Source organism: Antechinus flavipes, chromosome 1 (assembly GCF_016432865.1).
Source record: "Antechinus flavipes isolate AdamAnt ecotype Samford, QLD, Australia chromosome 1, AdamAnt_v2, whole genome shotgun sequence".
Taxonomy (NCBI): Eukaryota; Metazoa; Chordata; class Mammalia; order Dasyuromorphia; family Dasyuridae; genus Antechinus; species Antechinus flavipes.
This window is the reverse complement of record NC_067398.1, coordinates 287,224,812-287,247,169: the sequence shown is the minus strand read 5'-3', so window position 1 is coordinate 287,247,169 and position 22,358 is coordinate 287,224,812. Positions and strand designations below refer to the sequence as shown.

At 34.4% G+C, this 22,358-nt stretch overlaps 1 protein-coding gene across 2 annotated transcripts in view; it reads left to right on the top strand.

The window, feature by feature from the left end:
* The window catches only part of MCC (MCC regulator of WNT signaling pathway), a 225,492-nt gene that overhangs the window by 159,295 nt on the left and 43,839 nt on the right, over positions 1-22,358 (top strand). For both annotated transcript variants that reach the window (XM_051962155.1, XM_051962163.1), the window contains exons 8-12: positions 449-538; positions 1,821-1,969; positions 13,675-13,815; positions 16,717-16,817; positions 18,961-19,144. In XM_051962155.1, the coding sequence (XP_051818115.1) occupies positions 449-538; positions 1,821-1,969; positions 13,675-13,815; positions 16,717-16,817; positions 18,961-19,144 (665 nt within the window). The remainder of the gene's footprint in view (positions 1-448; positions 539-1,820; positions 1,970-13,674; positions 13,816-16,716; positions 16,818-18,960; positions 19,145-22,358) is intronic.

Sequence of the window (22,358 nt, the reverse complement as noted above, 5' to 3'; positions counted from 1 at the left end):
TAGCTAGGAAGTGTTAAGTGTCTGAGGCCAGATTTGAACTCAGGTCATCCTGACTTCAGGGCTGGTGCTCAGTTAAACTGACTTTTAAGAAAATAAGTAAAAAAAATTTTTTTTAGGACATAAGAATAAGCAACATTAATTTGTTTCTTTTCAGGGCAGGTTAAACACATGTGGAGAAAAAAATCTGGCTGAGACATAATCAAAACCTCACATAGCTCATAATCTAGTAAGGGGCCAAGATACCAGTACATTTAGCTGTAATACATCATAGGCGTACTATGTATTATGTAGTAGTACTACATATCAATGTACTTAAGTACATCGATATGCTTTGAAACAAAATTCTGTGTAAGGCCTAAGAAAGAAATTTGAAGAAGTTTGACTGAAATACAAGATAGAACAGTATCGATATATACACACAATCCAAATGATTTGTGATTTTCTTTAGGTTGCTGAGAGAGTGAAGCTGTCAAAGACAAGATCAGAGTCTTCTTCATCTGATCGGCCCATCCTAGGATCAGAAATCAGCAGCATAGGGGTGAGTGTTCTTTAGAGATGCATCAGAAAAAACTTTAAAAAAACTACTTGGATTTTTTTTAAGTTTAGAGATTATTTAAATGGACATTCAAGTTTTTGATCCAACAAACCAATTGACTATAATGCTAATTTTTTTTTGTTTCCAACATTGATTTTAATGTAGTAGATAATTTTTGTGAGAGCAAGTTATTTTTATTTTCCTTTATGAAACTATTGAAAAAGAAATTATTTAGGTCTGATCATTGTATACAGATGAAAAACTGAAGCTTTTTTCTGTCTTCTATAACATGAAATGTTTTCTATGACAGAAAACATTGTAGCTATCAAGCCCACAAAGAACCACATTTTGTTCACCTCACTATTAAAAGGGGATAAATTCTCTAGCAAGGATAAATTTTGCTTCTGAAGGATTAGCTCAGCATTATGAAAGGTTGAGATTTTGTACTTTAGAAGTAGAATTTTTGTCAGTGAAACCAATAAATTCCTAATTTGGAGCAGAGTAGATAGGTGATTGAAAATAGATAAGGAATTTATCTAGTACTCTTAATGGATTGCATAGTGAGAAGAATTCACAGTGGACTCAGACACTATTTGATACTGCATCACATGAACTTACAGTTTTCATGTAGAATTTTGCCTTTTGTAGAAATTTCACTGAATTGTGAAAATGCAGTCAATTAGATGTTGACTTTCTAGAAATTCCTTTAACTATGCTGAAATCTCAGGGCTCTCAATTGTAAAGAACAAAAAAGTAAAGAAAATGCCTAGGTTCCATAGGTCTGTGCTATTCTAGGACTTAGAAAGGAGAAAGGTGGATCTGTTTGTGCCTGCTGCCAGACACTATTGATTCTAAACATGGAATATTTGGATGTGCTTATTATTAAAGTCATTTCTAAAAACTATTTTTTAAACTTGCTTTTGGAAATATAGTGAAATTATGTAAAGCAAAAAACACAGCTGAAGTAATTGTCTCTCTTTTATGTGGTACCCAGTTCTCTGAGAATATCAGCTTACAATAATTTGTTATCGGAATCTTTACAAAGTATAAAGTCATTAGAGTTGATAGAGACAATAATTATCTAATTTAGCATGGCTCAGTATGATTGATCTGATCCTACAAGGAGATGTTATGGGCCAGAAGAAACAAGGTACTAAGTGTAACATGACTTTACACTTTGTAAAGATTCCAACAATTTGTCATTTCTACAAGTGGAATGGATTGGAATCCATTGCAATACCAGCCTGTAGCCTTATCAAAGAGGATCTTCTAACTCTTACTTCAGGTATCTGGCAGTGTGGCAGAGCATCTTGCTCACTCTCTGCAGGACTGTTCCAACATCCAGGAGATTTTCCAGACCCTCTATTCACATGGATCTGCCATCTCAGAAAGTAAAATTCGAGAATTTGAAGTAGAGACAGAGAGATTGAACAGGTAAGTTTAAAAAATGACACCTGAAGATACAAATACAAAAGTGTCTTTTCTGCCCTACCCCCAATTCCCCCACACTCTATTCTTTCCTTTTCACATCCCTCTCCTAGCTCTTGTTCTCACTGTGTTTGTGTCACATAGACTTATATGTTATCAATCATTACAGTCCCCTTCTTAATATGACCAACATCATAGAAAACATTTTAGTTGTCAAATAATGTCCAGATTGATTTTCCTCTTACTATATGATATACTGATTTGCATGTGTGTCTGTAACAGTACAAAATCTCAATGGTATTTTTTCATCTCAGTCATAATTTTGAATTGGTTCGAAAATTATCCTGTGTAGACTGAAGTTCCTGTCTCCAGGAAGTGCACATTTTAAAAAGTGACAAACTGTCTTACACATGTAGACACCTATAAATAACCCACCATTTTCTGATAGTTTAGTATTTCTTGTTTTCCAACATTGGGTAATTTATTGCTTAAAAATATGATAGCTATTAACTTTATAGAGTAGGAAGTGAATTACTCTGCCTTTCTTATATGCTATGAAAGGAATGTATTCCTCTGAATTGTCTTTTGAATTCTCTCAAATGCATCAGTTGCTTGAGGTAAATTGACTATAGATGATTTTCCTCTTGGCAGCATTCACTCTGAGGATTTTTTGATCTTTTTAAAATTCAGTGTTCAGAACATTTATTCTTTTAAATATGCTTTGAAAATTCTAGATACCCTTGTGTTTGATGCCATTCTCTTCCCATCTCCTTCAGGAGCTTGCCTCTGTATCTTCCTAATTTTCAACCTCTTCTAGGTTGACGCTCTTCAAAACTTTTTTCTGTTGTCCAGATTTTCCCTTTAAATCCATTAAGAACTTTCATTTGGCCTATTATCCCCTCAAAATGTTATCCTATTTCTCTCCTTCCCTTTACAGCAAACCCCCCAAGAAAAAACTGTTGTCCTTGATACTCTCTCCTCCTTTTATTTCCTTCCCAACCCTTTGAAATTTGGCTACCCTCCTGACTACTCCATTGAGAACTCTCCCTGCAAGTTCATTAATGCCTTCTTACTTGCTAAATTAAGTTATCTTTTCGTAATTCTCATTCTTCATGACCTCTCTACAACATTTGACACTTCACTATTTTCTCCTCCTGGATACTTGCTCCCCTCTGGATTTTCACAATATTCTCCTAGAGCTCTTCCTATGTGAAATTCCTCTTTGAGTCTGTTTTCCTTGTAGAATTATTCCCTGACAATATGTCATCAAATATGTACAGCCCCCCCCAAAAAACAAGTTTCTTTCCTATCTCTTCTTTTTTTATATTTTCACCATCTGCCATATATTTTTCATCAGCTACCATCTCTCTATTCATTCTCAAATCTGTGCATTTCTTATTTCTCTCTTGAAATTATCCTGTCTTTCTAACTTCATTTCCACCTAGATAAACATCTCAAAATCAACAAACACAAAGCAGAACTCATTATTCTTCCTGTACATATTCCTATTTATTACTTCCCTATTTTGTTAAGGTGACCTTTATTTTTCTGTTTCCCCAGACTTACCACTTAGGAATCACCTTTGATTATTCACATCCACCCACCAACCATTACCAATCGTTTGCCAGTCTTTGATTTTCCCTCTACAGTGTTTCTTACATCTTCTCTTACCTATATTATTGTAATAGTCTCTTAACTGGCTAACTAAGCTGCCAAACTAAAATTCTTAAGTGCAGATCTAACCATGTCATTCCACTGCTTAAAAAGCTTTATTAACATCCTTTGTTTTTAGGAAAAACTCTTTTATTTTGCATTTGAAATCCTTTACAGTCTGATCAGGGCCTACCTTTTCAGGGTGACTGCAAATTACTCTGCTTTAATGCACTCTACATATACCTTGTCTAACATAGATGCCATAATGTTATGCTCCGTACTAGATATTCTATCTCCTATATCTGTGCTTTTGGTTGGGCTATGAATACTCCTTGTTACTTCTGAGTTTCCATAAAAGCTTAGCTCAAGTGCTCCCTTATTCAAGAACCTTATTATCCACCCCTATCCCCATCACTCTATACTTATTTTTCATATATCCTGCATTTACACATAATAAGTTAACATTTTTATAGTTGCAAAGTGCTAGGTATTTCTTTACTCATCTGTATCCTTCATATGAAATATAATTTTCTTAAAGACACGGATTTCCTACTCCCCTGAAAACTTCCTGATTATCCTGGTCTAGTGTCCTACTTAATTTAAACTTGCTATTAATAGCCAGCATTTACTGGCCTCTTTGGTCTCTAAAAAAATTTTAAATTAGATTTGGTCATCTAAAAAATAGATGGTATTTATATTTATAGATATCTATTTATATATATATTTATAGGTCTCTATATTCTTATCTGTAGATCTCTCTAACTATACCTATAAATAGAGTTAGCTAGATACAAACACACACACACATACACATCCAGCAATTACTTAAGGTACTAGAAAGACAAGCAAATGTTGACTATTAATAGCAACTTTAAATTAAGTAGAACACTATAGTAGAACAATTTTTGAGTAATTAGAAATCTTTGCCTTCAAGAAACTTACAATCTGTGTGAAGGATTAATAGCTATCTATTCATATCTTTAGTCATTAATATCTATAAACTATTTCAGTGATTCATTTAATCATATATACTTACTGATCTATATTAAAATATTTCTTCCATCTGAACAATAAAAATCACTGATATGAACATATAATACTTTTTTTTTTAAAGAATTGGCAGATTGGAGAGGATTCTGGGAAGATGGAAGAATAAGTCAAAAAATTCTAAGCTCTCCAGATTTCCCTCACAAACAAGACAAAATAGCACCTTAGGGCTAACACAGAATGTTAAAACCAATTAAGAATTAGGGTGCAACAGTGGAACAACAAAGAATATACCAGGATAGAAGTTTGACCCTTATGAAGTATAAACACCTTCAAGTTAGTTTAGCTGAAAGAGAAAGTGGTGAACCCTGATGCTAACTGGGTTGGGAAACAGCTTCAGCTCCAGCCATAGTAATTTTCATATCCCACATAGAGTGGCATATGAGATCTCTGAATTGGGGAAGATTAAGGAAACCTCTACTGATAAGAAACATTCAGTTCAGTTGTGCTGTTGAGATAAAGCCTTGCAGAGGAAGGAATTAGTACACACCAGGTGAGTGCAAAAGCAGGAAGACAGGGATCCTGCTGGCTGTGGGCACGTACAGGAAGATAGAATTCTTGGTTTAGGGTTCCAGGACAGAGAGGACAATTGAAGTAGGATCTCATACCCTCTCATAGTAGAGTGGGTTATGGCAACAATCTGCTAAAAAACTAAAAGATTTTAAAAATGAGCAAACTCTGGGCAAGTCACTTAACCTCAATTGCCTCAGCAAGAAAAGCAAAAAAATAAAATAAAATAAGAATAAAAAATAAAAAATAAAAAAAACGAGCAAACTAAGGAGAATGACCCCAATGATATAAAGTTAATTCAGGGATAGTGAAGATCAGGATTCATCTTCTGAGGAGGATATTGAGGTAAAAAAGCTTCTTCTACCCCAGAAAGTAATGTTAAATGGCCACCTGCCCATTAAGAATTCATAGAAGAGGTTGTTTCCGGTTAAGATGGCGGAGAGGAGGCTCACAGCTGCATAAGCTCCACGCTCTCTCTCACTATCCATTTCATTACAAGCCTCTGAATCAATGCTTGACTGAAAAAAACCCACAAATAGTTACCAAGAGAAGCCATCCTTGAGATCCGCCAAGAAAGGTCTGTCTTTACTGGAGGGCTGGGACGGTTTTAGATCGGGCGCAGGCTGAGGGCAGTGGCAGTGAGAGCACGGGAGCAGACTGGAGAGGGGGTGGGGAGTGATCGCAGCCGTCTCTGCGGGGAGAGCTTCGCTACAGGTTTGGATAATTTGCTCCGGCAGCAAGTCAACAGCCCAGCAGAGAAGCTAAAAACACCGGGGCTGAAGAATACAACCCCAAACAGCTGGAGTCTCTCAGGACCTGGCCACCCCCCCCCTTCCCCCCCTCAGTGACTCAGCACGCTTTGGGATCTCAGAGCGCAGGCGCAGCACAGTCCTGCTAGTGCCTCACTGCTGCCCCCTGCAGTCTGTAGAGGAAGCTCGATAACACACCCAGCCCCGCCCCAAAGAAAGACTCCAGTTTTTTCTGTTTTTCTGTGGTAGTTTGTCTCTGATTAATAGACAGAATGAGCAAGAAGCTGAAGAGGACTTTAACCCTTGACAGCTTCTATACAGATAGAGAGCAGACTCTAAATCCTGAGGAGACTAAAAACAGGCAGTCCCCAGGTGAATCCCCAAAGGAGGAGATCGTCTGTTCCTCAGCACAGATGAACCTCATAGAAGTGATTAAAAAGGCTCTCACAAGGGAGCTAGAAGAAAAATGGGAAAAGAGCCTGGAGAAGTCAGTTAAAGAGAGAGTGGATAAAGAAGTAAAATCCTTGAAAAATAGGATTAATGAACTGGAAACAGAAAACAGCTCTCTAAAAAACAAAATTGGCGAAATGGAAAAAAAATCCACAGAACAAAAGAACTCAATTGGACAATTAGAAAAAGATTTTAAAAAAGTGAGTGAAGAGAATACTTCACTGAAAATCAGAATTGAACAAGTGGAATTGAATGACTCGAGGAGACAAGAAGAATCAGTCAAGCAAATCCAAAAAAATCAAACAATGGAGAAAAATGTGAAATACCTTCTGGGGAAGACAACAGACCTGGAAAACAGATCCAGGAGAGACAATCTGAGAATCATTGGACTCCCAGAAAAACATGATGAAAAAAAGAGCCTGGACACTGTCTTCCAGGAAATTATCAAAGAGAACTGCCCAGAAGTCATAGGAACAGAGGAAAAAATAAACATTGAAAGGATTCATCGATCACCCACTGAAAGGGATCCTAAAATCAAAACACCAAGGAATATAGTGGCCAAATGCCAGAACCCTCAGATGAAAGAAAAAATATTGCAAGCGGCTAGAAAAACCCAATTCAAGTATCAAGGAGCCACAATAAGGATCACCCAGGATCTGGCAGCATCCACATTAAAAGATCGAAGGGCCTGGAATATGATATTCCGAAAGGCTAAGGAACTTGGTATGCAACCAAAAATAACTTACCCAGCGAGAATGAGCATCTTTTTCCAGGGAAGAAGATGGACATTCAACGAAGTAAGCGAATTTCATCTATTTCTGATGAAAAAACCAGAACTTAACAAAAAGTTTGATCTACAAATATAGAACTCAAGAGAAATCTAAAAAGGTAAAGATTAATCTTGGGAACTATATTTTGACTATATAGATGTATAAAGAATACATGTATACCTTGTTCTAGAAATTGATGTGGAAAGGACATTGTACCAGAAAAAGGGTAAAGTGGGGGTAGTACATCTCACGAAGAGGCATAGGAAACCTATTATATCTGAGAGAAAGAATGGAGGGGGATGAATATAGTGGGTATCTTACTGCCTTCAGAATTGGCTTTAAGTGAAAAATCTTAAGACATATTCAATCTATGGTGAAACTTCTCCCATCTCATTGAAAAGTGAGAAGGGAAAAGTGGAAAGGGAAGGAATAAGCTAAGCGGAAGGGAATACGGGAACTGGGAGGGAAAGGGGTAAGATAGGGGGAGGAACTCTAAGGCGGGGGGAGGGATACTAAAAAGGGAGGGCTGTGAGAAGCAAGGGGTGCTCACAAGCTTAATACTTGGAAGGGGGGGAAAGGGGAAAGAAGGGAGGAAAGCATAAACCGGGGTTAACAAGATGGCAAGTAATACAGAATTGGTCATTCTAACCATAAACGTGAACGGGGTAAACTCCCCCATAAAGAGGAAGCGGTTAGCAGAATGGATTAAAAGCCAGAATCCTACAATATGTTGTTTACAGGAAACACACCTGAAGCGGGGAGATACATGCAGGTTAAAGGTAAAAGGTTGGAGCAAAATCTACTATGCTTCAGGTGAAGTCAAAAAAGCAGGGGTAGCCATCCTGATCTCAGATCAAGCTAAAGCAAAAATTGACCTAATTAAAAGAGATAAGGAAGGACACTATATCTTGCTAAAGGGTAGCATGGATAATGAAGCACTATCTATATTAAACATATATGCACCAAGTGGGGTAGCATCTAAATTCTTAAAAGAGAAACTAAGAGAGCTGCAAGAAGAAATAGACAGTAAAACTATAATAGTGGGAGATCTTAACCTTGCACTCTCAGAATTAGATAAATCAAACCACAAAATAAATAAGAAAGAAGTCAAAGAGGTAAATAGAATACTAGAAAAGTTAGATATGATAGATCTCTGGAGAAAATGTAATGGAGACAGAAAGGAATACACTTTCTTTTCAGCAGTTCATGGAACCTATACAAAAATTGACCATATATTAGGACATAAAAACCTCAAACTCAAATGTAGTAAGGCAGAAATAGTAAATGCATCCTTTTCAGACCACGATGCAATGAAAATTACATTCAACAAAAAAGCAGGGGGAAGTAGACCAAAAAATAATTGGAAACTAAATAATCTCATACTAAAGAATGATTGGGTGAAACAGCAAATCATAGACATAATTAATAACTTCACCCAAGAAAATGATAATAATGAGACATCATACCAAAATGTATGGCATGCAGCCAAAGCGGTAATAAGGGGAAATTTCATATCTCTAGAGGCCTATTTGTATAAAATAGAGAAAGAGAAGGTCAATGAATTGGGTTTGCAATTAAAAATGCTAGAAAAGGAACAAATTAAAAACCCCCAGTCAAACACTAAACTTGAAATTCTAAAAGTAAAAGGTGAGATCAATAAAATTGAAAGTAAAAAAACTATTGAATTGATTAATAAAACTAAGAGTTGGTTCTATGAAAAAACCAACAAAATAGACAAACCCTTAGTAAATCTGATTAAAAAAAGGAAAGAGGAAAATCAAATTGTTAGTCTTAAAAATGAAAAGGGAGAACTCACCACTAACGAAGAGGAAATTAGAGCAATAATTAGGAGTTACTTTGCCCAACTTTATGCCAATAAATTCGACAACTTAAATGAAATAGAAAAATACCTCCAAAAATACAGCTTGCCCAAACTAACAGAGGAAGAAGTAAATATCCTAAACAGTCCCATCTCAGAAAAAGAAATAGAACAAACTATCAATCAACTCCCTAAGAAAAAATCCCCAGGACCAGATGGATTTACATGTGAATTCTACCAAACATTTAAAGAACAATTAACTCCAATGTTATATAAACTATTTGAAAAAATAGGGATTGAAGGAGTCCTACCAAACTCCTTTTATGACACAGATATGGTACTGATACCTAAACCAGGTAGGCTGAAAACAGAGAAAGAAAATTATAGACCAATCTCCCTAATGAATATTGATGCTAAAATCTTAAATAAAATATTAGCAAAAAGATTACAGAAAATCGTCACCAGGATAATACACTATGACCAAGTAGGATTTATACCAGGAATGCAGGGCTGGTTCAATATTAGGAAAACTATTAGCATAATTGACTATATCAATAACCAAACAAACAAAAACCACATGATCATCTCAATAGATGCAGAAAAAGCATTTGATAAAATCCAACATCCATTCCTAATAAAAACACTTGAGAGCATAGGAATAAATGGACTTTTCCTTAAAATAGTCAGGAGCATATATTTAAAACCATCAGTAAGCATCATATGCAATGGGGAAAAACTGGAACCTTTCCCAGTAAGATCTGGAGTGAAGCAAGGTTGCCCACTATCACCATTATTATTTAATATCGTATTAGAAACACTAGCCTCGGCAATAAGAGTCGAGAAAGATATAAAAGGAATTAGAGTAGGCAATGAGGAAACCAAACTATCACTCTTTGCAGATGATATGATGGTATACCTAGAGAACCCCAGAGATTCTACCAAAAAGCTATTGGAAATAATTCATAATTTTAGCAAAGTAGCTGGCTACAAAATAAATCCCCATAAATCCTCAGCATTTTTATACATCACCAACAAAACCCAACAGCAAGAGATACAAAGAGAAATTCCATTCAGAATAACTGTTGATACCATAAAATATTTGGGAATCTATCTACCAAAGGAAAGTCAGGAATTATATGAGCAAAATTATAAAAAAGTCTCCACACAAATAAAGTCAGACTTAAATAATTGGAAAAATATTAAGTGCTCTTGGATTGGCCGAGCGAACATAATAAAGATGACAATACTCCCTAAACTAATCTATTTATTTAGTGCTATACCAATCAGACTTCCAAGAAAATATTTTATTGATCTAGAAAAAATAACAACAAAATTCATATGGAACAATAAAAAGTCGAGAATCTCAAGGGAATTAATGAAAAAAAAATCAAATGAAGGTGGCCTAGCTGTACCTGATCTAAAATTATATTATAAAGCAGCAGTCACCAAAACCATTTGGTATTGGCTAAGAAATAGATTAGTGGATCAGTGGAAAAGGCTAGGCTCACAAGACAGAATAGTCAATTATAGCAATCTAGTGTTTGACAAACCCAAAGCCCCTAACTTCTGGGAAAAGAATTCATTATTTGATAAAAACTGCTGGGATAATTGGAAATTAGTATGGCAGAAATTAGGCATGGACCCACACTTAACACCATATACCAAGATAAGATCAAAATGGGTCTATGACCTAGGCATAAAGAACGAGATTATAAATAAATTAGAGGAACATAGAATAGTTTATCTCTCAGACTTGTGGAGGAGAAAGAAATTTGTGACCAAAGATGAACTAGAGACCATTACTGATCACAGAATAGAAAATTTCGATTACATCAAATTAAAAAGCCTTTGTACAAATAAAACTAATGCAAACAAGATTAGAAGGGAAGCAACAAACTGGGAAAACATTTTCACAGTTAAAGGTTCTGATAAAGGCCTCATTTCCAAAATATATAGAGAACTGACTCAAATTTATAAGAAATCAAGCCATTCTCCAATTGATAAATGGTCAAAGGATATGAACAGACATTTTTCAGAGGATGAAATTGAAACTATTACCACTCATATGAAAGAGTGTTCCAAATCATTATTGATCAGAGAAATGCAAATTAAGACAACTCTGAGATACCACTACACACCTGTCAGATTGGCTAAGATGACAGGAAAAAATAATGATGAATGTTGGAGGGGATGCGGGAAAACTGGGACACTAATGCATTGTTGGTGGAGTTGTGAACGAATCCAACCATTCTGGAGAGCAATCTGGAATTATGCCCAAAAAATTATCAAATTGTGCATACCCTTTGATCCAGCAGTGTTTCTATTGGGCTTATATCCCAAAGAAATACTAAAGAAGGGAAAGGGACCTGTATGTGCCAAAATGTTTGTAGCAGCCCTGTTTGTAGTGGCTAAAAACTGGAAAATGAATGGATGCCCATCAATTGGAGAATGGCTGGGTAAATTGTGGTATATGAATGTTATGGAATATTATTGTTCAATAAGAAATGACCAGCAGGATGAATACAGAGAGGACTGGCGAGACTTACATGAACTGATGCTAAGTGAAATGAGCAGAACCAGGAGATCATTATACACTTCGACAACGATATTGTATGAGGACATATTTTGATGGAAGTGGATTTCTTTGACAAAGAGACTTGAGTTTCAATTGATAAATGACGGACAAAAGCAGCTACACCCAAAGAAAGAACACTGGGAAACGAATGTAAACTATCTGCATTTTTGTTTTTCTTCCCGGATTATTTATACCTTCTGAATCCAATTCTCCCTACGCAACAAGAGAACTGTTCGGTTCTGCAAACATATATTGTATCTAGGATATACTGCAACATATCCAACATATAAAGGACTGCTTGCCATCTAGGGGAGGGGGTGGAGGGAGGGAGGGGAAAAAAAAAATCGGAACAGAAACGAGTGTCAATATAATGTAATTATTAAATAAAAAATTAAAAAAAAAATAAAAAATAAAAAATAAAAAAAAATAAAAAAAAGAATTCATAGAAGAATTTAGAAATTATTACAAAAATGAAATGAGGGAAATTGAAGAAAAACTAAAAAACAGAAAGTAAACAATTAAAGAAAAACAAGAAGATTATGAAAAGAAAGTCAGCTAATTAGAAAAGGAGATGCAGATTCTTAAGGAAGAAAATGACTCTTTGAAAACTAAAATTGGGTAGAGGGAAGTCAGCATAGTTATGAGATCAAGAAATAATAAAATAAAATATAAAAAATTGAAAAATTGAAGAGCATATGAGACATCATATAAGAAAAATTGCTGATCTGATGAAAAAGAAGATAAAATTTGGGAATGATAGAGCCACCTAAAAACTACAACTAAAAAAAAAAACTTTTGAAACAATAATAAAAGAAATAATTAATGAAAATTGTCTGAAGTGTTAGATAAGAGGGGAAAGTAGAAATAGAAAAATTCCACAGATTACTACTTGAAAGAGATCTTACAAGGAAAACCAACAGGAACATCATAGCCATATCTCAAAACCCTCAGATTAAGGAGAAAATATTACCAGAAACAAAAATATTTTTGCAGCCAAAAATATCATACCCAGCAAAATTAAACATATTCTTGAAAAAAGGAAAAGGGACATTCAATGAATTGCCAGGCTTTCATGATTTTGTTAATGAAAAGACCTGAACAAAATAGAAAATTTGTCAAATAAGATAAATGTCAAAGACAAATTTCAAGGAATTCAAAAGAGACAGTTTATGTTTTATACCTGGAAAAATAAGCCATATGTCTAAAATTGGTGTTAATAATTGGGCAGTTTGAAAGAAAGATTAGGGTATATGTGATTCTAAAAAGTAGAGCCATGTAGGAAAAGGTAAAAAGATGAACTAATGAACATTACACAAATGAGATTGAAAAGCAAAGACTGACATGTAGGAAATTAGATAGGAGAAAAGGGCTAGTAGTTCTGGAATCTTACATTAAGAATAGTTTAAAGAGGAAACAATACATATATATCTAGAAGAGAATAAAAGTCTTCTAAATTTATAAATAAATAAAAGAGGCAGGAAATAGGATAAGGAGGTATAGAAGAATATATAGATTAATGGATATGGGATAAGTTGTGTGTAGATTAAGGGGAATGGAATAAAAATGGAAGTTGAGGGGAGAAGATAAAGAATAAATCCTGAGGGTGGGACAGGTTAAATAATAATAAGGGAATGTAGCAGATAGAAGTAAAGCAAAGGAGTCATCAGAGATAGGAAATGAAAGATGTAGATAAACTTAATAATAATGATCAGTAATAGAATCTCTTTCTCTTCTCCAAGGGGGGCAAACAGTCTGATATAGGTTATATGTGTACAGTCATGTAGTAGGAAAAAAAGCAGCGTTGTAATCTTTGATCTCAAAGTTAAAGCTAAAATACATGTAATCAAAAGTGAAAAATAGGAAAACTAACCTTTGTGTCAGTCATATTAATTGATATTTTTTACATTTTAAAATAGCTAGAAAATATATAAAATATAAGAAAATATAAGATGAATTAGTAGATTTAGAAAAATAAAGACTTATAAAGGGAGCTATTATCCACCTTCAGAGAAGGAGCCTTCGTATTTTGTTTTTCCTTTTTATTTTTTATTTAAATTTAAAAAAGATAAATTTTTAAAAATATTGGCAGATTTAATAACTTCAGCAGAAAATTTGAAAATGAGTCTGTTTCTTTGTAGTCGAATAGAGCACCTAAAATCTCAAAATGATCTGCTGACCATAACACTGGAAGAATGCAAAAGCAACGCTGAGAGGATGAGCATGCTGGTGGGGAAATATGAATCCAACGCCACCGCTTTGAGACTTGCATTGCAATATAGGTAAGTCCATGGTTGTGATGAAGACAGTAACAAGACATTGTCTTTTAAAGCCACCTTTTATTTCAAAACCTATCTTGACAAATTTTGGCATATACCTTCTAAAGTTTGGGGCAGATGAGGCTGAAGTTTAGGAAAATTGATATTTAGTGTATTAGTGTACCAAAATCTCTTTGTAGCATTAAAAGAAGAGTCTTTGGCTGGCTTTTAAAATAGTTGTGGTTATTTTTAGGAGGTCAAAGTGATAGACTTTTATCTATGGCTCACTGATCACTGAAGCTTTTTACCAAGACTCAGGGTCAGTCATGGCATCTTTCTCTGGGCAGATCCAGATTATATGGAATGTTAGTTATCCCCTCTTTTTCCTGCTAAGACCCCTCCCCCCCACTAAAAGTTACCCATTTTGCAGTGTCAAAGCAAGTGGTACTCTCTTTAGAAACAGATAAGAATACAGTCTCCCTATTAGTCAAGTGAACCAAAGCTGTGTGTGAAATGGTTGACTTTTACTCCCTCTTCTTTTTTGAATCTTTTTTTTCAATAGTTTTTCATTTTTTTCCAATTATATGTAAAGATAGTTTTTTAGCATTTATTTCTTATAAGATTTTGAAGTCTAAATTTTTCTCCCTCTTTCTCTTCCCCAAGGGGGGCAAACAGTCTGATATTGGTTATATGTATACAGTCATGTTAAACATATTTTCACAGTCATATTGTGAAAGAAGAAATAGAATAAAAGAAAAAAACCATGAAAAAAAAAACCCCAACAAAAAAAAAAGATAAAAATAGTATGCTTCAATTTGCATTTAGAGTCTTTATCAGTTTTTTTTCTGAATGTGGATAATATCTTCCAACATGAGCCTTTTGAAATTGGAGTCCTTCAGCCCTTTTTGTAGTGGCAAGAAACTGGAAACTGAATAGATGCCATCATGAAAAATGGCAGAGTAAGTTGTGGTATATTAATGTTATGGAATATTATTGTTCTATGAGAAATGATCAGCAGGATGATTTCAGAGAGGCCTAGAGAAACTTACATGAACTGATGCTAAGTGAAATGAGCAGAACCACGAGATCATTGTACATGGCAACATCAATATTATACAACGAACAATTCGAGATGATTCAGACTAGTTCCAATGATCTTGTGATGAAGAGAGACATCTACACCCAGAAAGAGGATTGTGAGAACTGAGTATGGATCACAAAATAGCATTTTTACTCTTTTTGTTGTTGTTTGCTTGCATTTTGTTTTTTCTCATTTTTTTTTTCCCTTTTTGATCTGACTTTTCTTGTGCAGCAACATAATTGTATAAATATGTACACATATTGGAATAATTGCGCTAACACCCAGGACACCCCAGAATCAGCTGGAATCAGGATAAGCAAAAGTCCTTAATCTTTATTCTTGGTCTTAGATTCAGGATTGAATACTCTGCGATCACCTTCCCCCTCATCTCCGCCAATAATGTGCCTCTGGCTATCTTTACTCCACCCCCTAGTCCCTCCTACAGTCCTCTATACACCAATCACTGAGCCAGTACGGATAGTGGAAAGGACCATTTTCCAAGCATAATGCCCATAGAGAATACTCCAAGCGGTAGTTAGCCTTAAGCGCTTAGCAGTCCTGACCTCAGTGCATTGATTCCATAGTTAAAGCCCTCTACAACATATATTGAATTCAACATATTTTAAGATATTGAAAAATTATTTCTGCATATGTTTTGAAAATTAAAAAGCTTTAATTTAAAAAAAAGAAAAAAGGAACTTAGCCCACTATTGTCAGCATAATAAATTTTTTGTCCTTTAACTTGGGGGGAAAAAAAGAAGTTGGAGATCCTTTTCTTGAAAGGATTAAAGTCAATGGGGGTGGCCCAAGTTCTTTTCAGAGAGAAACTACCCTTCCTAGTGATATTAATTTAGCATTTTTTAAGAGTAAGCATTCAAGAAATAAGGAGGTAAAATAAATTATTATTATTATTCAGATAGGCCTAAATGAGTTTTGTCGCTTTTCTTTTATACCATTTGTATGCTGGTTGGCGTAGAATACATGTCACAGGAGTAATGGGGGTAAAAAGGCCAAGAGGATTACTTGAGATATCTTATTTGCACCCTAGCAAGTTGGCAGCATTTGTTCTTTAGCATTCATCACTTACATGCTCATTGTGAATGAGTTTTATGTTAGGCTAAGGGTTTTACTGATTGCCAGAATTATGTTTTACTCTTTCTATTGGTGACCATGATTCAGAAAGAGCGACGTCTTTATAGGGGAAGACATTAGAAGTTTTAAAATTTTCTCATCGAACCTCTCTCTATTCACATTTCAAAGGAAATCTAGAAAAGGGAGCCAAAAAGTAGAGTACCCTCCAAATGCAATTTCTCTATGCCTTAGTGGAAAATGGCCTCTAGATTTTAGTGCTTATTACATTTCATCTGAGCATTAAAAAAAGGCATACTCATCCCTTCCAGTTTTATTTTATTGCATCTTTTGGTTTTTTTCTAAATCTTAAAATAAAGGAGAAAAAAAAAAGCATGGTTACTGTTGATCCCAATAAATATTTATGGTGGATTTTTGTTCAGTTGTGCCGAGCCAGAATAATTGAGAGATAAGAGGAATAGACTTGTCATGGAGAAAAATTTCTCTAGCTTCATTTCTCACAGCTTACATTTATGTAGTTCTTATTATCTGCAAAGTACTTTTTTAGACAACTTGGATCATAATGGTGCATTAACTCCTATTTTACTGATGAAGAAAATGAAACTTAAAAAAGGTATCTATATTAACATATTTGTTTAGTGTTGATGCCAAGACTACAAGAAAGGTCTCTTCTCTTTAATTGCAATACCTGTTTTCTCATCTCTGACTGTATATATTTTTCCTTAATTGAGGACTTTGAATTTTATGTTTTACAGTGAGCAATGCATAGAAGCCTATGAACTCCTATTGGCGCTAGCAGAAAGTGAACAGTCTCTTATCCTTGGACAGTTCCGAGCAGCGGGTGTGGGATCTGTTGGTAAGGGCCACATGAATATCTCATAATTCTCTTAAATCCCATTCTGTGCTTCATTGAATATGTATTATCTTGCTCCTCTAAACTTGAGTTTTGGGGCTGTTTATGTGGTTTTTTTTTTTTCTTCTCTCCTAAGTAAACTGGTTATTTTGAATGGAATAAGGATTGTAATTGAAACACAGAATTACAAATTAAAACAAACAATACTTCACAATAAATTTATTTTCACAGATTAATAGAATTGCTAGACATTGACTTGTGCAGCAATAGAAATGATTCAACTTTGTTCTTTCAAAGCAGGAACCCACTTTCTTCAGTGTGTGGCATTGGCTTCGAGGGACTCATTCCTCTGTTGATTTTTTTTTTCCCCCTCAAGTTTTCTTTCCCATAATCAGAGCTTTATAATTTTTGTGTGGTAGATTTTTTTCTCTTTATTTTGAAGTCACCCTTTCCCAGTTACTGTTCTATAAAACCCTGATTCCTTTGAAATGTGAATAGAGGTTCCCTGAGAAAATTTTAAAACTTTTAATGTCTTCCCCTTTAAAAAATATGTGGAAATGTATGAATGTTTATGTATGAATTTCCTTGTTGCCCTTGCTCCTAAAATATTCCTAGTCTCTTTTTATCTAATAGTACTCTTTACAAACACTTTAATTTCATTAGGCCATTCTTAACTTCTTTTTTTTTTTTTTTTAATAGGACAATTACCTTTTCTAACTCCAAAACAGAGACAGTGCCAGCAATTCTATTAAAAACCTTATTTTTTTTTTTTCAGCGTCTTTTAGTGGATCTATAAAACTCTAATTCTCATATGAAACTGATCCAAAAATGGTCTTGGCCATCCCTTAAGATTTTTAAAAACATACCTATTAACAAATATGATCAGTTAAAAGGGAAAAATCATTTGGCTTATTTTTAGTTTATATTAGAGAGAACTCTTTATTTAAAGTTCAAAAACATTCTTTTTTTGGTAAGCTCTTGTAGCCTAGAACATAAACACAGTATAGAGATTGGGTATAGCTGGGATCATTTAAGTAAGTGTTTAAAATTAGTAATAAAGTAGTTCAAATTTACCTAGTTCTAGGTAAAAGATTTCTTTTACCTAAATATATTCATATTTATTAGGTAATCTTAGTTATACTATTTCTTCATAGTTGAACTTAAGAATTCTAATACTTAAAGGATGTATGATTTCATGGCTGTCAGTTCAACTTCTAACCAACCCAGATTGCAACCCTTCTGCTTTAATAGTCTTCATAGTTTTTTGGGGCAGAGGAAAAAATCATTTACAGGTTACTCAAATTGAATTGCTGAGTTTCTGAATTTTCTAAGCCTAGTCTTCAGTTTCCTCAGACAGGAAGTTTATTCCAGTCATCTTATAGCCAGAATTTAAAAAGTTTATTCCAATTGTTTTATAGCCAGACTGAATCCAGCTTTTCTAGGCTCTTAGGTCCAGTTTGCTATCCATATTACATCATGATGCCTTTTATTTTTTGCCAACGAAAAGGAAATGTCAGTGTTATAATGTTTGATCCCAGTATAATTTTTTTTCATAGACTTAACAGAGTTTTAAAAAAATTCATACTTTATTTGTACTTTTATTAATAACTGTAGCTAGATAAGCTCTTTATAGATATTGTCTCAGACTATTGATCAGACAAACATAATAGAAATGCAGTAATACCAGGTAAAAGAAATCTAAAGATAATTCGATGTTTTCATTTTAGCCATTAGTTCCTTCCCCTTTTCCTAATAATTCACAGGGAAGTGAATTAGTGGTAAAGTTGCATTATCTGGCCATTTGTTTCCCTTGTCTGCCCTCATAAAGAAAAACCTCTTTATGAAAAAAAGATGATAACCTAAGCCTAAGTTGGATAATTTCTGAATAATTGGATCTTAGAAGTGAAAGGTATTTTATTTCATACATGAGGAAACTGTTGCCAAGAAAGAAGATTACAAGATCAAAGAACAAGATTATATAGTAAGAGAACCAGAACGGGAACCTAGGTGTGCTGACATTTAGTTTAATGTCTTTTTCCCTACAGCACCCTACTTCTCATCCATTGAGTAATTGAATATTGCTTGCCTATGTTCCTCCCCAGGCTTATGCTATGTCAATTATTCCACTGATTACTTTACAACTTAGGGGACCAGACAAGAGATGAAAATGTTACCCAGATGCTTAAGCATGCTCATGATTGCCGGAAGACAGCAGAAAATGCCGCCAAAGCACTGCTGATGAAGCTGGACGGAAGCTGTGGGGGAGCATTTACTGTCTCTGGCTGTAGCATCCAGCCATGGGAGAGCCTTTCTTCCAACAGCCATACCAGGTAACCAGAACACGTTTCTTCTCTTGTCCTTTCTGCATTTTCTTTCAGCTTTAACAAGATTATTGATGTTTTAGTCCACTTATTCATTCAAACTGATGTGTAGGGTGTGCGGGCAACTATGTGTGTTTGCATCTGCATGTGTGTGCGCGCATGGGCATCATCATCAGGCTTGCGTGACCTAATTCTTTTTGAATCTTGGCCATATTCCATTCAAACTCTTTCTGTTTATTCTAATATGCAGGAAGTATTTTCTAAATTATCCTTCTTATTCCATGTGCAGATCAAAGTACCTAAAACTTTATAGGTTAGAGATAGAATTTATATCACAGGGTAGAAAGTACCGCTATTTTTGTTACTGCCCGAAAGTATATCACTGTATGGGTTTCAATATGTGCCATTTGCAGATGCAGCAATGTGGGCTAGTGCATCTTGCTGCCTGCCTCAAACTGCAGAAAAAGACAAAATCTTCCCAAATTCACTTAACTCATTGCCCACTGCCATGTTCTCTTCTTGTTCCAATTTATGCCAACAGTTGACTTGCTCTCATTCCAGAATGTAATTTTTTCATACTGTAGCTTCAGTACAAAAAACAGGTATTTTTCCTAATGGTATATCTAGTTGTTGTATGTATAGATTGTATATTAATTTTGCATAGACATATACATATACTTTGTCAGTGATGGCAGTCATTTTGTGCTATAAATCTTCTACTTAAATGGTTCAGTAAAGTTACTCTCCTCAGCAGTCTTCATTCTAACATACAGAGATATGTGAGGGCAAAAGTTTTATTACCATCTGTTCAGAAAGGAGATAAAAGTGAAGAAGGAGTTGAAATTTAAAAAAAATCCTGCCTGGAGTCAGCCTATGCAAATTTAAGCTTTCTCAAGGTACATATATAAATCTTAAGTTGGTTGTACTGATACTTTAGGGAAAAAAAGTTCCTTTCTAATATATTTATGAGGGGTTCAGAATACCACAAAATGTTCTGTGCACTAGGTGACCTATATTAGTTCTTAGGGAAAATGATCTCTGTTGCTTGGTAGAACTTAAACAAGTTTCATACTATGTGGCAGGAAGCACACACAAAAAAAAGTCCCCAAATTCTTTCATAATTATGGGTAATTGTTGTTATTTGTTTCTTAATCCTGATAGCCTAACTCATAGACTGTTAGGATATTAGAACTAGAAGGGATCTTTGATATTTTCCTTTCCAATTTTCTCATCTTATAGATGAGAAAATTGCAGCCTACAATGGTAAAATATATTGCCTACCACCAAAAGAAGAAAATTACTAAAATAAAATTTTATATAATTTGTCTACAGTTGTAAGGAATCTTTTTGAATAGGAAATTGAAATAGTGAAATGCTTGAAACGTAATTTTTGTTCTAAATCTAATTTCTGTCAGATGGCTGTCCAATTTTCCTAAGAGTTTTTGTCAAATAGTAAGCCTTTTCCCTCGTAAGTGGGATCTTTTGTAAGTTCGTGTACAACAATTACCTTTTTTAAACTGTACTATGTTCTGAAAATGCTTGTTTTATCCCATAAATTAAAATTAAATATAATTTTTTTAAAAAAAAGAAAACCATAAGCTACTATGTTTGTTTGGTTTCCTATGTTGAATACCTAATCTGTTCCACTGTTTCTCTTCTCCCTTCCTCCTTCTTTTTCTTTCTTCTTCTCCTCCTATTTCTTCTCTCCTTCAGCACAAAATCATTTTTACTACTTATTGCTTTGTAATACATTTTTGAGACCCCTCTTTTCTTAGTTAATAAACCCCCCTTTCCTTCCCATTTTTAAAAATTATTACCCTTGAGAATCTTAAATTTTGTTCCTTCATATGAATTTCACCATTATTTTTCTAATTCTACAAAATATTCTTTTGTGAGTCTGATTGTTTCAGCACTAAATCAAGTAATGTAGGTAGTATTACATTTTCATTTTAATGAGTCAGCTTAATGAAAATAATGTTTCTCAGATCATTTAGGCCTGTCTTTATTTCTTCAAAGAGTGTTTTACAATTTGAATCATGTAGACCCTGGGTAAATTTTGGTAGATAATTCCCAAGAATTGTATAACTTGTAGATATTTTTTAAAGGAATTTCTCTTTCTGGTTCATCTTTTCAGAGTTTGTTGTTATGTAGGAATGTTGATGAATTACATGCATTTGTCTTGTATCCTGAAACTTTATTGAAGTTTATTTCAATTAATTTTTACTTAACTCTCTGTGGTTCTTGAAATTATCATATCTGTAAAAAGATAATTTTGTTTTTTCTTTGTCTATGTTAGTTTCACTTTCTTAACATTGCTTATAGCTTGCATTTCTAGCACAGTGCAAATCAAGTCAGAGAGGTAGAGGAAAAGGTGGAAAAAGAAATGAGAGTAATAAAAGAAAATCATGGAGAAAAAGGAATCAACAGTATGGTAAAAGAGGCACAAAAAAATACTATATAAAATAACACCTTAAAAAACAGATTAGGCCAAATGGTGAAAGAGGCACAAAAATCCAAAGAAGAGAAGAATGCCTTGAAAAGCAGAATTGGCCAAATTGAAAAGGAAGTATGAAAGTTCAACTGAAGAAAGTAATTCCTTTAAAATTAGAATTGAACAAGTAGAAGCTAATGACTTTATGATACATCAAGAAACAAAGAAGTTGTCATAAAATTGAACAATTCAATGAATTAAGCATGCAATTAAAAAATTTTTGAGCTCTTCCATGACCTGAGACTTAATTCATATTTTTCTTGGAGCTTTGGATGTGGGAGTTTTGACTTTATTATCTTCTGAGTATGTGTTTTGATTTTCCTTGTTATCATAGTAAGTTTTTGTGATCAGAATTTTTTTTTTTGTTTGCTCATTTTTTTTATTTTTAATCCTTTGCTAAAATGGGGTTCTGCTTCCAAGGTGCTTTTAGTCCTGTACTTTCATCTCAGGCTTCCATTCTAAGCTTCAGGGATTTTCAGTGGCTGTTTTTAGGGATATGTTTTATGGATTTGTAAGTTTTTAATTCTTTCAGGATGGCTTGATCTAAGAAGAGGTATGATTACTAGTTTGTGACCACAAGCACTCTTTTCTACCCTAAAAACATGACCAGGGTCCCAGCTTCCCTATGGCTGCAAACTCTGATGTGCTACTGCTCTTCCTCACCCTGAGACTACCATCCAGGACTGCAGTTCCCTGGACTGGATCTAAGTTGGGGCAGTGGAACAGAATTCT